This window comes from Cicer arietinum, chromosome 6, assembly GCF_000331145.2.
Source record: "Cicer arietinum cultivar CDC Frontier isolate Library 1 chromosome 6, Cicar.CDCFrontier_v2.0, whole genome shotgun sequence".
In the NCBI taxonomy this organism is placed as follows: Eukaryota; Viridiplantae; Streptophyta; class Magnoliopsida; order Fabales; family Fabaceae; genus Cicer; species Cicer arietinum.
In genome coordinates this window covers 7,568,986-7,585,068 of record NC_021165.2, presented here as the reverse complement: position 1 = coordinate 7,585,068, position 16,083 = coordinate 7,568,986, and the positions used below count along the sequence as shown (strand labels likewise).

The 16,083-nt window shown below is 34.2% G+C and overlaps 2 protein-coding genes across 6 annotated transcripts; one reads left to right on the top strand and one right to left on the bottom strand.

Moving 5' to 3' along the window:
- Positions 1 to 2,607: 2,607 nt before the first annotated feature.
- Positions 2,608 to 4,759, top strand: LOC101493108 (cytochrome P450 71AU50-like). The gene is made up of 2 exons (XM_004503974.4): positions 2,608 to 3,669; positions 4,005 to 4,759. Exons 1-2 carry the CDS (start codon positions 2,785 to 2,787, stop codon positions 4,626 to 4,628), a joined length of 1,509 nt encoding a protein of 502 aa, XP_004504031.1. The 5' UTR covers positions 2,608 to 2,784; the 3' UTR covers positions 4,629 to 4,759.
- A 1,680-nt stretch (positions 4,760 to 6,439) lies between these two features.
- Positions 6,440 to 15,869, bottom strand: LOC101492335 (protein ACTIVITY OF BC1 COMPLEX KINASE 8, chloroplastic-like). 5 transcript variants are annotated; one of them, XR_189963.4, is made up of 22 exons: positions 15,216 to 15,869; positions 14,746 to 14,881; positions 13,889 to 14,055; positions 13,371 to 13,491; positions 13,137 to 13,237; positions 12,812 to 12,910; positions 12,292 to 12,402; positions 12,105 to 12,184; positions 11,905 to 11,974; positions 11,550 to 11,623; positions 11,371 to 11,440; positions 11,166 to 11,254; positions 10,467 to 10,591; positions 9,167 to 9,247; positions 9,020 to 9,080; positions 8,674 to 8,728; positions 8,488 to 8,586; positions 8,281 to 8,370; positions 7,633 to 7,692; positions 7,399 to 7,526; positions 7,064 to 7,230; positions 6,440 to 6,914 (listed from the first exon to the last, which is right to left on the bottom strand). XR_189963.4 is itself a non-coding variant. In XM_073370390.1 (21 exons), the coding sequence occupies exons 1-20, from the start codon at positions 15,669 to 15,671 to the stop codon at positions 7,410 to 7,412; spliced, it is 2,262 nt and encodes a 753-aa protein (XP_073226491.1). In that variant the 5' UTR covers positions 15,672 to 15,869; the 3' UTR covers positions 6,440 to 6,904; positions 7,399 to 7,409. The 5 variants fall into 5 exon arrangements, 2 of the variants coding, with proteins under 2 accessions (XP_073226491.1, XP_004504029.1); XR_189962.4 differs by having other exon boundaries at positions 7,064 to 7,205; positions 15,216 to 15,868; XR_012163716.1 differs by having other exon boundaries at positions 6,440 to 6,904; positions 7,064 to 7,205; positions 15,216 to 15,868.
- Between the last annotated feature and the right edge of the window lie 214 nt (positions 15,870 to 16,083).

Genomic DNA, 16,083 nt, shown 5'->3' with positions numbered 1-16,083 from the left:
AAATATATAAATATTAAAAAGAATTATAAACAATAAAAAATCAATGTAACAATATATAAATAATATATAAATAATATATAAATAATATTAACAAATTCGTTTCAAAAAATTTAAAATAATACATAAAAGGCCGTTTCGAACATTTCCCAGTTCAAACCTTCGAAACTGGGTTTCGAACATTTCCCAGATTGAAACTTTCGAAACTGGGTTTCGAACATTTCCCAGATCCAAACTTTCGAACAAGCGTTTCGAAACTTTCCCAGAACTTTCGAAAGTTTCACCTGGCATTGCATTTCGAAGATTTCAATTCAAGAAACTTTCGAAAGTTTCTCGTTTCGAAGATTTCCAAAAGTTCGAGGATTGCATTTCGAAGGTTTTATATTCAACGAAACTTTCGAAACTTCTGGAATTGAATCATACAAATGCATTTCGAAATTTTCAAAAACTGCAAATATTCGAATGGGAACTTACTTTTGCGTTTTGAATGTTTGAGATCTTCGAAGGTAAGGTTGATTCTGAATCGAATGTTTGAAATGTTCGAATGAATTGGTAAAAAGTGTGAGTAAAATTTTTTTTTGGTTTTTATATATGTGATAGAGGGTAAAATTGTCTTTTACGCATCACTGGGGGGGTGGCAGGTCAAAGTGGGGGGGTGCCTGGTATAAAACTCTTTTGGGTCATATCAGCCCAATTTATGCACGTGGTTGAAACTCTCAGCCCAACTCCGCCTCTTTATAAACTAAAGAATTTACTTATCAGAAAAAAAATTAAACATATTCATTTTTAGGTAAGTTGACCGTCGTAACAAACATGCAATACAACAATCGTTACATAAGTAAAAAAGAAAAGTAGATTTTTGTTTCTCTCGCATTTCTATATTTTCAAAAGAGACGGGAGAATACACCTCAAAATTAATTAATTCAAAGAGTATTAAGAGATAGGAGAATAAACTTTCACATAAATTATAAATATTGGGTTTAACGAAATAATAAATTAACGACAAAAACAATAATCTGCTATTGCACCATTTTTTTCACTAGACTAAGCAGAGCAGACTAATTAGAGTGATATATTCCAAATTATCAAATCACCTTGTTTAAAATAACAACTTAAACAAATTAGTTCGATAAATTCAATATATTTTGACCTTCTTAAGTAATTGACCATCTTTTATATTCGTTATTTGAGTAAAACAGTAAATATAATTATTTTGAAACATCAATGAAAAAATGACATACATTACTGTATTATTTAATTTTTGTTTTATATTTTTTTAATATGTGTGAAATTATATAAAAAAAACTTGTGATAAAGAAAGAAGTAGTGATTGAGTTGTAGGATCTCTATTTGCATCTTTTTGTTTGCTTAAACACCCCTTTCCCATTTTTTCTTCTATTTGAAACCCTCTTTTCTCAACACATACCCCACCACTATCATTTCTGAAACATATAAGAACTCCAAAATTTAAAAATCTATTTTAAAAGCTCAACTTGACATAGTCTATTTCAATGTTTATTTATTATGCATTCGAGTAATAGCAATTTTTTAATTTATAATTCCTATATTTTAATTTGTTAAGATAATAGAGTTGTACTTTAACTTTTTTAAAATTTAGATCAATCGACAAACTTTTAAATAGACTAGGAGGTGTCTCTTTCAAGTCTATAAATAAATGATATTTTTGGGAATGGTAAGAAATGAATATGCCCATACTAGTTTATTGGAGTAGGATAACTTTCAATATTTCCATGAAATTATTCTCAAGTGAGAGGGTGGATTAATAGATTCTCATGGACGTGTGAATAATTTTTAAGTAACTCATAAACTTTCACTTTACAAAAATTCCAAGGAATATTACAAATATCAACCAAACATATATTTTTAAATTTCTTAAGAATTTAATTCCAGTTCTTGTATTCTTTGAAAATTTATTCTTAATTTAAAAAACTTGAAACAAACACTTCATAATAGATCATATTATACTTTAAAAAAATTATGTGTCTGATTTAGACTCAGATTTAAGATTTTGAAAGAAAAAAAATCATTGATGAGCATCTCCAATGAAACGACAAACAAGACAAAATCAAGGACAGATCAAATTTACACATATATAAAACAGATAAAATATTTTGTTAGTAAATATTAAAATAAAAATATCGATAATTGTGAAGATGGTGGTGGTTTTGTCATTATGGAAAAGGAGTAGATAAAGTGGCATTTATTATTATTGAATGATGAATGAAAGCGGTTGAAATATCCGGCTAAAGCAGTAAATAGATACATGCATGGTTATAATTACCTGTCTTGTCACTCTTGCAGGCCCAATCATTTAAAATAAATTGTCTTTTACCGCCAATCAGATCAGATTTGCTCTCTACAATACAACACTTCTCTTTCTCAAACAGCATATTCCATTTCCATTTCTACAAGAAAATAAACTATAAAATGTCGACATAAACAATTAATCTCAGTTATTTATTATGATATATCTTTCTATGTTTGTAACTATTTGAAACAATAATTATACTATAAATGATTGCAATTAGATGTTAATTAATTTTACACTAACAATACATATATATTAATGTCATAAAAATATAATATATATATATTTTCTCTTGGATACTAATAAAGTTTCTTGTCAAACACAAACATTTCTTTCATTACTTGTAGATTATATAACTCCATATTTGGTTATGTATTAGCCAAATTGCTTTTAGCACTTGGCAGCAGAGAAATACAACTCTATGCAAAAGCAATATTTTGAACTCTCACAAAATTGATATGATGATTTTGATTTTTATTTGGATAACAGTTTTTCTAGTTTCTCTTACTTGTCTATGGCTAAGGGGAAGCAATAACAAAGCAAGGAAATTACCACCTGGTCCAAAAGGGTTACCAATTTTGGGTAGCCTTCTTAAGTTAGGGGCAAATCCTCATATTGATTTGCACAAACTATCTAAAAAATATGGACCAATCATGCACTTGCGCTTAGGTTTAGTACCAACCATAGTTGTTTCTTCACCTCAAGCAGCTGAACTTTTCCTCAAAACACATGATCTTGTCTTTGCAAGTAGACCACCAACTGAGGCAGCAAAACACATATCTTGGGAGCAGAGGAACATGAGTTTTGGTGAATATGGTTCTTATTGGCGCAACATGCGAAAAATGTGCACATTAGAATTGTTGAGCCATACAAAAATCAACTCTTTTAGAAGCATGAGGGAAGAAGAACTTGACATATTGATAAATTTTATAAGAGAGGTAGCTAATGATGGAACTACAACAGTTGATATAAGTGCTAAGGTTTCTACACTTAGTGCTGATATGAGTTGTAGAATGGTTTTTGGGAAGAAGTATATGGATAAGGACTTGGATGAGAAAGGGTTCAAGAGTGTGATACAAGAGGGGATGCATTTAGCTGCAACTCCTAACATTGGTGATTACATTCCTTATATTGCACCACTTGATCTACAAGGACTAACTAGGCGCATGAAGACAATTGGCAAAATTTTTGATGACTTTTTTGAGAAAATTATTGATGAGCATATACAATCTGATAACAAAGATGACAAGACCAAAGATTTTGTAGATGTCATGTTGGGATTTGTTGGTACTCAAGAATCTGAATACCGAATTGAACGACCCAATATCAAAGCCATAATGCTGGTAAAAATTAGTTGAGCTTAATTTTCATCACGCTTTGTTATTAATATTTTTCTTTAAAGTTACATGCTTACATGCCAAAACTACTTACCAGTGACAATGCATCATATAAACATAATGATAGGAGGAATTTAGCTACAAGTTTTATTGAGATCCTTGTTATTTCTGTTGTGTATTGAGAGTCTCAACTAGAGATATGGTCTATGTAGTGATTATATTATTTGGTCATCTTTATCTTTCAAATTGTGTGTTTTTGTGTGCATGAGAATTTTGTTGGTTTTGACATGATTTTTGCATACATGTCACATTGTTCACTTTTTACATGTTCATTTGTATAGGATATGCTAGCGGGTTCAATGGACACTTCTGCAACATCAGTGGAGTGGGCAATTTCAGAGCTACTAAGAAATCCAAGAGTAATGAAAAAAGTGCAGAAGGAGTTGGAAATAGTGGTTGGTTTAAAGAGAAAAGTGGTGGAATCAGATTTGGACAAGTTGGAGTATTTGGACATGGTTATAAAGGAAAACTTTAGACTCCATCCTGTGGCACCACTACTAATTCCACACCAATCCTTGGAAGACTGCATGGTTGAAGATTTTTTCATACCTAAAAAATCAAGGGTCATTGTGAATGCATGGTCAGTTATGCGAGACCCAAATGCTTGGACTGACCCAGAGAAATTTTGGCCTGAGAGATTTGAAGGAAGCAACATAGATGTTAAAGGGCGTGATTTTCAGTTCATTCCATTTGGTTCTGGCAGAAGGGGTTGTCCTGGAATACAATTGGGTTTAACTGTGGTGCGTTTAGTGGTGGCCCAACTTGTGCATTGCTTTGATTGGAGATTGTGTAATCATATGTTACCAAGTGATTTGGACATGGAAGAGGAGTTTGGCCTTACTATGCCTAGAGCCAATCATCTTATTGCTATCCCTACCTATCGTCTTTATAGTGATGGTGATTAGATTCCAAGACAAATGTAGTTGATATTGCAAGTTATGTTGATAACATCGGTTTGAATAAGACTTGCAGAAAAATAACCTGTCCTTTTTCATGGTTTGGATCCTATAAATGATTTGGGTTTTTTTAACTATAATTTGTGTTTCTTTTTAGTTAAGAAATTATTATCTTTTGATTGTTGCAAGACATTTGTACGATAGTTAAGTTAGATAGATATTAGAGTACGAGTACACAAATTATTTAAATATTTGCTTTGATGGCGGGATAAGACGTTAGAGCACTCCATGCAAAAACTCGTGGCTGCCTTCTATTCTTCATTTGGCTACACCTCTCAAATTTTTTTTCAACATCCAATGTTAGTAATTAATATTGTCAGTAATTTGCCAAGAGTCTGGATCAAACCCTCAACCTCCTATCAATCCACTCCACATTGCCCTCACCTCACCTCACCTCACCTCAGCCACCAAATCAATCTTATATCCTCTTACGTCTCCCATTACATGTAACAGAATCATTTTCCTTATGCAATTTTCTGGGTTGATTCTCAAAGCCAACAAACAAGTAGGCAGGTGGTGTCGGGGTTGACTTGGGTTCAAACCAAATTTCACAGAGACAAATCTGTACACTTGACACGTGAAGCTCAATTTATATATATAACTGGGAAAACACCAAAATAACCTTGAGGGTCGAGCCTTCTTCCCGAGGAATCCGAAGACAGGTCAAAGGAGAATGCTGAAGCACTCTTGATTCAATATGAATTATAATTATAAATAATATCAAGTATCAACGTATTGTCAATGCTGTCGCTTGAATTTTTGAGTCCACAATTATCTCTGTTATATAATTAGTATAAGATAATGGACACTATAGCATATATCATAGATAGGTCTAATACAATGAGACTCTCGATACCTGCTATGTTTCTTTTTCTCTTATTTACCTTCAATGTGTTATGTACTGTTCAAAAGGGATCATTTATCAACAAAGATGCAGTTTTGGCTTCTGGGAGTTCTGCCACTATTGTGAGTTTGAATCTCACTCTCGATATCCACGTCTTTGATATTTTTTCTTTGGTTGTTTAAATTTGAATGAGCATATATAAACAAATCTAAGTAACTGGATTTTTATTATGTAGAGAAGTGCTGGGTGGGAAAAGCAAAGGGGTAAAAGCAAGGGAAGAAGTGGAGGGTCTGAAGAAACTGTTTTTGAGAATGAAGACTACGTTTATACCAACTCTTTACCTTAGATCACATCACATAGTTTTGCTTCTTATGATAAGAATTCATATTCCTTTACTGGATGATATATATGTGTCATGCTAATAATCAGTCCAGCTTGTCTGAAACTAGCCATATTGGTAATTGCAAAGGATCTATAAGCTGTTTTCTTTCATTGTTTACTGGAATCTTTTTCTTACCAATATCAACTAAAAGTTCCGTTTTATCTTTAATGGTTTCAGGGTAATGAGGGGAAGAAAAATTGGAAAACAAGGGTTGAGAGAGAGAAGGAGAATTTGATAAAAATGGCCATCAAGGATTAAAAAGAAAGAAAAACAGAGCATGCATTTTGACTAATTTATATTATGCTTGAACAAAAATTTAACACATGATTTATTAGTAACAAATTTCAACACTTTTATTTTGTCTTTTGCTTTTTCTTTTGAGCTTTATTTATTTATTTATTTTTTTTTATCATTAGTATAAGTAATTTCATCATGCTTCATTATTATTCATATATTTAGCAAATCAAATACTCTCACATAACAGTGAGGAAAATCATATTTATCATAACTTAAGGAACTTAGATCCTTCCAAAGTATGGTTGGTAAATACATACACTTGCATTTTCATTGAACAAATTTATGTACGTAAGTTACAAGCATAGCTTCCTGATGTCAATTTATTGGAAGCCATATTATACCAATATGGTACTCATAACATTAAACCTATACTAATCCCTATATAATTTACTAATACAGATATGAGGTACTAGAGAAAAACAATAATAATGTTACTTGACCTCGAGGATAAAATTATGGAAGGAGAGGGTTTCGTATTATTGACAAAAATGTGGCTAGCCGATTGAGTACCTCAAGTCTGATCCTCTAAGCAAATTAACCAGTTGAACAAAAGAAGCCTCCAATATACCTGCAACTTCCAGTTGAATGTTTTTGCACACTGATGTCTTTCATGATGTTGGCTACTACATTGAGCTGCTTATTGATGCTCTGAAGGTTGACTTTTGACCATGATCTTAACATGGGCAAATGTCCATCCTATAACTGCAATGGGCTAAATCAAACGAAAATAATTAAGTTGGGGCATGTCAAGGACCTCAAAACTTGTACAACAGGAGCTATTAAGAATTAATTTATATCAAACCATTTACAGCTAAACCCTCTAGTTATAACAACTATTTATAAAAGGATGGTCGTATTCACCAAGTTCCCACCACTGTCAGGTCTGATCTGAGGAGGCTCAAATGTATGCAGCTTATGTATCCACCGGGAGCAGGGAAGCAGAAATAAACACCATGAAAAGGGCAGACGATTGGACAAGGCTCTCGCTCTCCCATCATTGTGTCTGGGATGGGTAAGACGCACACGACCTTACCAATGTGAGTGAGATCATGACACAAACAACATACTAGCCAAAAAAATCATCTCTAAATCTTGCGAAATAATCCTTTTTATTACCTAATTGAAATTTTTGCATATAGTCTTAATATGGATGTTTCATATTTTAAATATTTTTTCTAAAATAAAGCAACATTCACCTTGTAGATGCTTATGCAGTCCCTGTAATCAACCGTTCCCGCTCATCTAACTTCTTGACCTTCACAATGCCAAAGAGAACTTGAAAACCAAATATAGCACAAAAGAAATATGCTATAGTGGCAGGCCCCTGAAAAGATAAGACGTAATTAATGAATGAGAAAATACAAGCAAATGATCAATTAATTGATGAGATAATCACCACGAGAAAGACAAGTGAGATGAGAATAGTATACCCTAATTGAATTGAGATACAGAATTGTTGCAAGATTTATTAAGCTCCCAGCAGCTACTGCCTGTTAATAGACAAAAAGGTGAAATGAGTATGCATTATCCCAACATTTTTTCTAGTCTTTTATAAAATTCAAATGCCAAACACTTACCAGAAGAGTTGATTATCAAATAACATGTATGTCGTTTACAATATATAAATGCATGGAATATACTTGATTTGAGTCAATATAGACATCCATCATTCACTCATCTCTTGAAAAAATGTTATAAGTACAAGATTAATCACATTGATGTTAAAAAATGATTCATACTTTTTCAAATTGAAAACCAACACATACATGCCAGGTCACTCACAAATGTCCCAAGCTTAATATAATGCAAAAACAGGTAAGCTTATTTATTGTAAGCATGAAGTAGTAAATGTATCAATTTTCATTTCCATATTTTCATGAGTTGCTGTCATTGCATGCATCTCCACACAACAACTAACAGTTACTTGCAGTAGATAATAACTTTGAACTTTGAAAGGCGATGCATAAAAATCAAAAATGACAAACATGTGAACGTTTACCGGTTATTAATCATATTCAAACCAGATCCCAATAAATAATTAAATTTGCATTTCACTGTTATTAGACATCTTCACTCACATTCCCAATTGTTTTCTGCACAGCTGCAACACGTTGGAATGCTCTCTCAGATTCCAAAGCTCGGACTCTAAGCTTTAGATCGCCTTGCTCCTGTGAAAAAGTGAAGTCCAACAAGATGTGATTTACAATATCAGAAATCCCAAACAAACAAAAGATACAAAATCAAATAATTTACTCAAATTATGCAAACCAAAATCCAATACAGACCAATCTCTGGATAACGTTAGCCAGCTTTTCAACCCTGTCAGCCTGTCTAAATAAGTTGTAAAAGGCTTGAGATTGTCTGTCCCACCTCTTTCTAAAGTCCTGTATATATAGAAAATGATGAGTAACAAAATCATAATAGCAATACTTAGACTGAATTCATTAACAGTAGAGCAAGTTTGTGACTGCCTTTATGATAACTTCAACTCCTGCTTCACGGAATCTCAGCAACTCCAGAGCATAACTACAAGGCTAGGAGGTAGTTGTGTTAGACATGCAACACGAATAATTGAAGACTTTAATTTTATCTTAGGACATTGGAGACCTGAAAGGCCATGATTTAGAAACAAGACAGGAAAACAAAACTATGCAGCAGCACTAGCTCCTCTGGGATGCGATCCTTAAAACCGGTCTCATAATTCAAAATCATATTAGCCAAGTGGTTGGTGCAAAAATTCCCTTTACCAAAGGTGGTTGAAAATAAATAAAAACTTTCAATGTTTAAAAGTCTGTAAAATATGAAGAAAACACTCACGGTTTGGCAATCTCGGTAATATCAAAACGGGTGTCAAGTCCCTTTCCAATGCCATCCAAAACTGCAGAAACAAGTTAACGTGTTATTTAGCAGTCACATGCGTAAAACATGCAAAGTAGGACATTAAATTCAATGATATTTATTTACCCGAGAAGGCTCTAACAACGAATGTGAATGTAGCAGGAAACCGGAAGGGCTGGTCTGCTGCAATGGCTAATAAATCTTCACCTGTTAAAGGATGAGAGTGAAAAGTAAGTGAAAAGCCTCCGGACTGCATAAAGTTATAGAACTAATAGCATTTTTTTCCCTGGGAAAGCCCTGTTTGGACAAACGTTACAAGAGGTCAGCTTTTACCCAAATATGCTTTGGGAATCTTTCCTTTGAAGGTAAATATTCTGTCATTAATCCTCATCCCATTTATAATTGAGTTGTCATTGACTTTAACCTACCCATTGTACCTAACTATGTTTATTTTTTACCATCCCCAATATTGTTCAAGAAGCCATATCTCATTTAAGATGGCATTATGCAACCATTAATGAGATGTTTGCTGTGGAGGCAATTTACAAATGGACTCTCGCTCCCCCTCTGCATGGCCTACATTTGGTTGTCAATGGGTAAAAACTATTGACCCCAAAGGATAGATGGATCGATGGAAAGCCTGTTTTTGTGGCAAAAGGATATACTAAAATGTATGGCTTGGTTTATGAGGATGTCTTCTCATCGGTTGCTCAAATGGCTTTTGTTCGACTTTCATATCTATGGCTTCCATGAAACATTGGTCTTTACATCATTTGAATAATAAAAATGTTAGCCTACGTGATGACTTGGAGGAGATTTACATGAAACAACCACCAGGGTTTGTTGCTCAAGGTATATTAGGTCTTCTGCAAATTTGTCTCTATCTTGTTTCATCTCCCTCCATTGCATCGTTTATCTGTTTATAATTTATTATCATTCTTCTTCCCCTTTTTATTTCATTATGATTTTCAACATAAAATGCTGGGGGGCGGAATATTTACTTTTTTAGGGTCTTAGGCAAATTGTAGAAGTGTTTTTTAGAAAGGTTGCCTCGTGCTTGATTTGGAAAGTTAGCAAGGTCATTCAACAATTTGGGATGACTTGTGATGAAGATCATTCAGTATTCTTACCATTGCAAAATATATTTATTTGGTGGTGTATGTATATGATATTTTTATTGTAGTTGATAATCAAGCAGGCATCAATGACCTGAAGTAACACCTATTCCAACACAGACAAGTGTTGCTATTTCTTAGAGAAAGTATCAACTTGGTATTTCGGATGAGACAAGGATGCTATACCGTAGACTTATTGATACTTGTATGGAGTATGGACCTTAATGTAAAGCTTCTTCTTAATCGGGAGTATGCATGCATGTCAAGTAATCTAAACATAAAAATAGACATAATTAAACTCGATGCATTACCAATAGCAGCCAGACGTTCTTTCTTCTTCATTACTTTTTCTTCCTTGCTTAACGGCTTTTTGAATCCATCTTCAGCTGCTTCCAACTCTCTCTCTCTCCTTTGTGCAGCAAGGCGTTCTTCAAAACTAAAGAAAAATAAAATTGAAGAGCTCAAAGTCAAATATTGCAGTAAACTGCTAACATAACTAATCAGTAGTTCAGTACAGATAACATTCCTAAACCAAAATGTTAGCAAGAAAAGAAAATATAAACCTAAAATATTTCCATTTAGTCAGAGATGTGCAGTAAATTTTTGAAATAAATATCATATTTCCTCTTTTTTTTTTTTGTGAAAAAGGCTGCCTTATTTCAAGCACAGAGCAAGTCACAAACCTCAATGTGGACAACGGTGGTACTTACTTATCAATGAAACCAACAAACAATAATCACACCTATGACCTTTGAGTTGGAGCAGTTTGAACATACGACTAAAGCAAACCCTGATATCACTATTTTACGTAATGAGCAAAAAATTTCACTTCAAATATTAGATTCTCCTATTTATAACACTTTTATAGTGGTCTTAAGCAGCCTGTGCAGGCAATGAAATCAATAATTTACGATTCATGCAAAGATATTAACTGATAGAAAAACTATTGCTCAGTCTCTCAAGGTTTCGTACTTTGGATGTATTCCCACTAGATGGGTTCAATAAGCTACCTATTGAGGAAGAACTGTGCGGTTCGTTTAACAGCAGTCATATCTCCAGTTGGGACAAGAACGCCCATCTGAATCATTGCTTGAAGGACCTGCATAAGCGCATAAGCTTCATTTGGCAATAAATTAAGATTCAAAGAATGGAATATCATACTAGAGGGTTCATGACATTATGGGATTCCATCCGGAAAAACAGTATCTTTACTACCTTATCAGGACTCTTCTCATAAATTCCATAAAAAGCTTCGAGTAAACCTTCTCTGATATTTGGACTGATACTGTAAGGTGCAACGCCGATCATAGTTGCAAGGCAATCATCTCACTAAGCTTAAAATGGTCGATCTGTAAATCCATATTTCAAATATATAAAAGAGATGAAGAATATACCTTCCCATCATACCAAAATCATAAAAGATCAATCTACCACCATTGACATCATCGACTGCAATATTTCCAGGATGCTGCATGGACAATGAATATATTAGTTATCCACAAGAAGAAGCATCTAATCGAACTTCCTGAAAGATAATCACGAAATATGATAATTCATTAGGACACAAACAGCGTGCTGCTTGCACCTTGGGAAACAGATGCTGAATGTTGCAGTATAAGAGCACATTCAAAAAATAGTAAACTTAGTACATCAGCTTCAGCACACAATTATCCAGCTAAACAATACAATAGATTCATTACAGAGAAAAAACTCAAAAATCACTTAGCAATTCAAAAGACAAGAACATACGGGGTCAGCATGGAAGAAACCATGTGACAAAATCTGCTCCAAGTATGATTCAACAGCATATCTCGCTAACCTGTGGACGATAAAGAAAATTCTAAATTAATTTGAATTGCTGATGCCACCATCAGTAGTTAAGATGCACACAAGTAAAAGGTAACATGACAATAGTCATATTTGCATACAGAAAACCAGATTCTATTAACCTTTTCCGGTCAACACCCAGCTGGTCTAAAGCTTGTATTTTGTTTATTTTAATCCCTGGAACATACTCCATTGTCAGAATCTGCATTGGAAAAAATAACAAAATTATGGATCAAGAAGAAATGTAACAGAAGTAACAGTGGTAAAGATGTATAATTTCTATATTTCTGTGAGAAATGAAGGTTGAACCTGTGGGGTGGTATAATCCCAGAAAATTGAAGGGACTTTCACATAATCCATGCTCTTAAAGTTGCTTGCAAATAGTTCTGCATTAGCACCTTCCTTGGTGTAATCAATCTCCTGAAAATTGTTTATTCATGTTACATTAACAGGATCAGATAAAGTTGAGGATGTGCAGAGAACACATAAGATCAACAACTCAAACCTGCCCCCCACCCCCAACCTGCAGCAATTGCTAAAGCATATAAAAGTTCCTTTAAATTTATGTTCTCTGAGTTCTAGGAGTTTGATACAGAAAGCCTTTCATGACCCAAAATAATTTCCTTGGTTTTCCCATATGCCATTCCAAAAGCAGAGTCAGCCTCTTGACCCACTCCATTCACCTGAACCTAATCAAACTCAATATGTAGCGTTCCTAAGCAATTTAATTCACAACAGATTATACCAATACGATGAAAACTTTCACGTATGATTTTTTTTCAGTTGATCTCAAGTAGAAGAGTGAAGCAACTTTCCAGAATATCATCACCTGATATAAAACAGAGGCACACTCATCATAAATAGCAACCCAGTCCCTCTTTGCACCATCTGATTTAGGATCAATTTTTTGAAGATATTCAGCAATAACCTGGAGACCCAAAAGAAGACCCAAGTATCAGTGTTTTATGAAATTCAGTAAGTCTTCAAAAGCTGGTAACACGCCATGCAACAGAAAATATACAAAAAAATGCAAATTTCAAAGACTTGTCAATTCTTGCAGGTTACCAAAAGTTACAAGATAAATCGAGAAGAAGGTAATAAAATAATCAAACAGTAATGGTACATATGCACACAGCATCAAGTATAATACTGACCCTAAGATTTTTAAGATCAATATCAAAAAGATCCTTGAGACCGGGTCTTTGCACCTTGACAACAACCTCCTGTCCTCTTAATTTTGCACGATGAACCTGACCTGCATTGGGGAAAAAGATATTTCATTTTTTCTCTCTTCTAAGCAAACATTACACTAAAACCTAGGTACATTAAACCCGTATTCCTGCTTTGATTGCACATTTTCTATTACAAATACATCCAAAGTATAATACCAAGACTTGCAGCAGCTATTGGCTCATAGTCAAACTGATCAAATATGCCAGCCAAAGGAGCTCCAAGCTCTTCCTCAACAATAGACATAGCAGTCTCCGAGGGAAATGGAGGAACTTGATCCTAAACCAAAAAAACAGAAAATTAGGACCTAAAGAAATGCAACCTTAAATGGTACACAAGTACTGACATTCACTTCTATCATATTTCCATAAAAAATCCTTTTCTACAACAATTAAATTATCTGAATACAGATTGTAATGAGGTTTAAATAGGCAAAAGTCTAATAGATATTCTTACACTTTTTGAGGAACATAAGACGACAAAACGACTAATCAAATGTCAAAAATAGAATGCCAAACAACAAATAAAGAAAACAATCTAAAATCTAGGAAAGTTTCCTATTTTTCCTATGAAACCATAAATACCATTAACAACAAATTGGATACATCAGAAGCAAGTTAAAATATCTCCATTCAGGGAAATGGTTTTAAAAGCACTGTTCAAAACTCAATTTAACCTGAAGTTCTGACAACTGGTCAACATATTCTTGAGGAAGAATGTCCACTCTTGTGGAGAACTGCTGGCCAATTTTGATAAATGTAGGACCTAATCGCAGAATGCTTTCCTTCAGCCATTTGGCAAGGGTCTTTCGTCTTAAGGTTTTCTTTTCCTCGGTCATTCCTCCTGCAAATAATATCCTTGAGTCAAATAATAAAAATAGTCACTGCTAAAATTCTTCAAATTTCAATAAAGGTACTTCATGATTCCAGAGTCATTTACACGTTGATTTAATGAATAAACAAAATTGAAGTTTAGTCAAATTTAACGTATAAATCTGCCTGCCCAAGTGCTCTCAAAATAATGGGCAACCTCAGCATATTCATAAGCACCACATCTGCATCTTTAAAGAGGAAAAGTGGGGAAAAACAAGGGTTTTTCACTTCAAACTTAGACACAGTCTGATTAGTCTATAAACTTCTCAATTAAAATAATTTGGATAACTAGCTTAATTAAACATTTATAACATAAGCAATTGTCATATGAGTGTTTATTTACAAGCTATTTCTAGTCTATAACAAAAGATAAAATAAGTCAAATTGTTTCCATATAAGTTATGAGTTGTTTTCATAAGTTATCCTAGAAAGCTTGTGGAAATAAGTTGAAAACAGTTTATAGACGTTCTTAAGTTATTTCTATAAGCTCTACCAAACAGCATCACAAATATTTATGTACAAACTCAAATAAGTCATCCTAATAGTCCTTGAGATGCATAAACTAATTCGAACTTATACAAGATGCTGTTGTTTAACTGCATGTTTCCACTGGAATGTAACAAGAAAAGCTGTCATAATCCACGGATGAGAAACAACAAACCTTTATAAGAAAACTTCTGACGATTCAGCCAAGACTTGAAGATAAATTTAATAACAAATCCCCAAATTTCCAATGTTCTCTGGATTGTTGAGTACGTCTTGAATCTGCTCCAACGACCACCAGGCGCAACCGCCACCTGCAACAACAACAAAAAACACACACGTTCATCTCACTCGTTCAATATTTCTCTGGTTTGAATCCTCCTGTTCTCAGGGAAATAGAGCCCTAGTAATCGGGACTTCGGCCATAAGTAAGTCAAGTTTGGCCAAAAATTGCTCCACCTAGAATTCGAACTCCAGTTCTCCCAAATAATTCATTGTTAACCGAGATTCATTAACCACTACAGCCCAATCAAGTGATTAACTTTTCTCACTCAGTTAATCTAGCATACAATTCATTTTAATTTTCCCCTCTTTTTTTCAACATCAAAGTCATGAAACAACATTGCACAATCATACATTCATACATACCTCAACCTGTGGTTCCTCGCTTCGTTTGAACCACGCATCTTCTTTTCCAATCTCCTCCAACTTCCTCTTCCTCCCATCTTCCCTCCGTTTCGATGTTGCCACGAAATCTTCAACCACTTCCACCGCCACACCATTGCCATTCACATACTTCACTAAGCTTCCATTTGCAACTCCATTCACGTAACCTTTAACGGAGCCATTGCTACCGTTTACAACACTTGTAACAGCTCCGTTTCCACTCCATTTCACATCGCTCACTCTTCTTTCGGTCAACTCTTGTTCAAGCAATGCACCTTCTTCTTTGACAGCGCGAATTCGAGTGCGGAGAGTAACATTGTATTTGTGACTCGAAACGGAACGGTAAGAGGTAAATGTAGAGAGAGAACGACGACGTTTTGGTGTGGTTTGAGGAGCAAGAAAATTGAGTTCGGCTAAGAGTAAAGAAGACGCAGCCATTGATCAATGGTTACTAGAGAGAGGGGGTGTCAAAGTGGAACCCTAGTTTTCATGGAGTGTGGATTGAAATGAGAGAGTGAAAGAGTAGAAGCAGAGAAAGAAGTAGAAGAAGGAGAAGAGTAGTTGAAGGGAAAAGGACAAAAGTGGAAAGATGAAGAAGGAGATGACACGTGGCAAGTTAAAGATGAGCTACGAAAGTCTTTGGAGAATTGTGATTGGTGAGGAGATTTCGCGGGTTGTGTCCTGAGCCACAAAATATATTGCTGCGTGGTAGTTACTTTATTTTTGTACTTTTTGGTCTTTGTGCTTACTCTTCCTGTGTGGTTCTTGTGCTACAATTCACGGCTACCATTCCGTGATGGAAATTTCTAATCCCACCTCTATATTATCAAATATTTTTTTAAATTTATCT

Coding starts and splice junctions, on each gene's coding strand:
- LOC101493108 (XM_004503974.4), top strand. CDS start 2,785: ATGATGATTTTGATTTTTATTTGGATAACAGTTTTTCTAGTTTCTCTT. Junction 3,670..4,004: donor ATATCAAAGCCATAATGCTG/GTAAAAATTAGT, acceptor TCATTTGTATAG/GATATGCTAGCGGGTTCAAT.
- LOC101492335 (XM_073370390.1), bottom strand. CDS start 15,671: ATGGCTGCGTCTTCTTTACTCTTAGCCGAACTCAATTTTCTTGCTCCT. Junction 11,255..11,370: donor ATGAGAAGAGTCCTGATAAG/GTAGTAAAGATA, acceptor GCGCTTATGCAG/GTCCTTCAAGCAATGATTCA. Junction 8,587..8,673: donor GAGTTGAAGTTATCATAAAG/GCAGTCACAAAC, acceptor CTATATATACAG/GACTTTAGAAAGAGGTGGGA.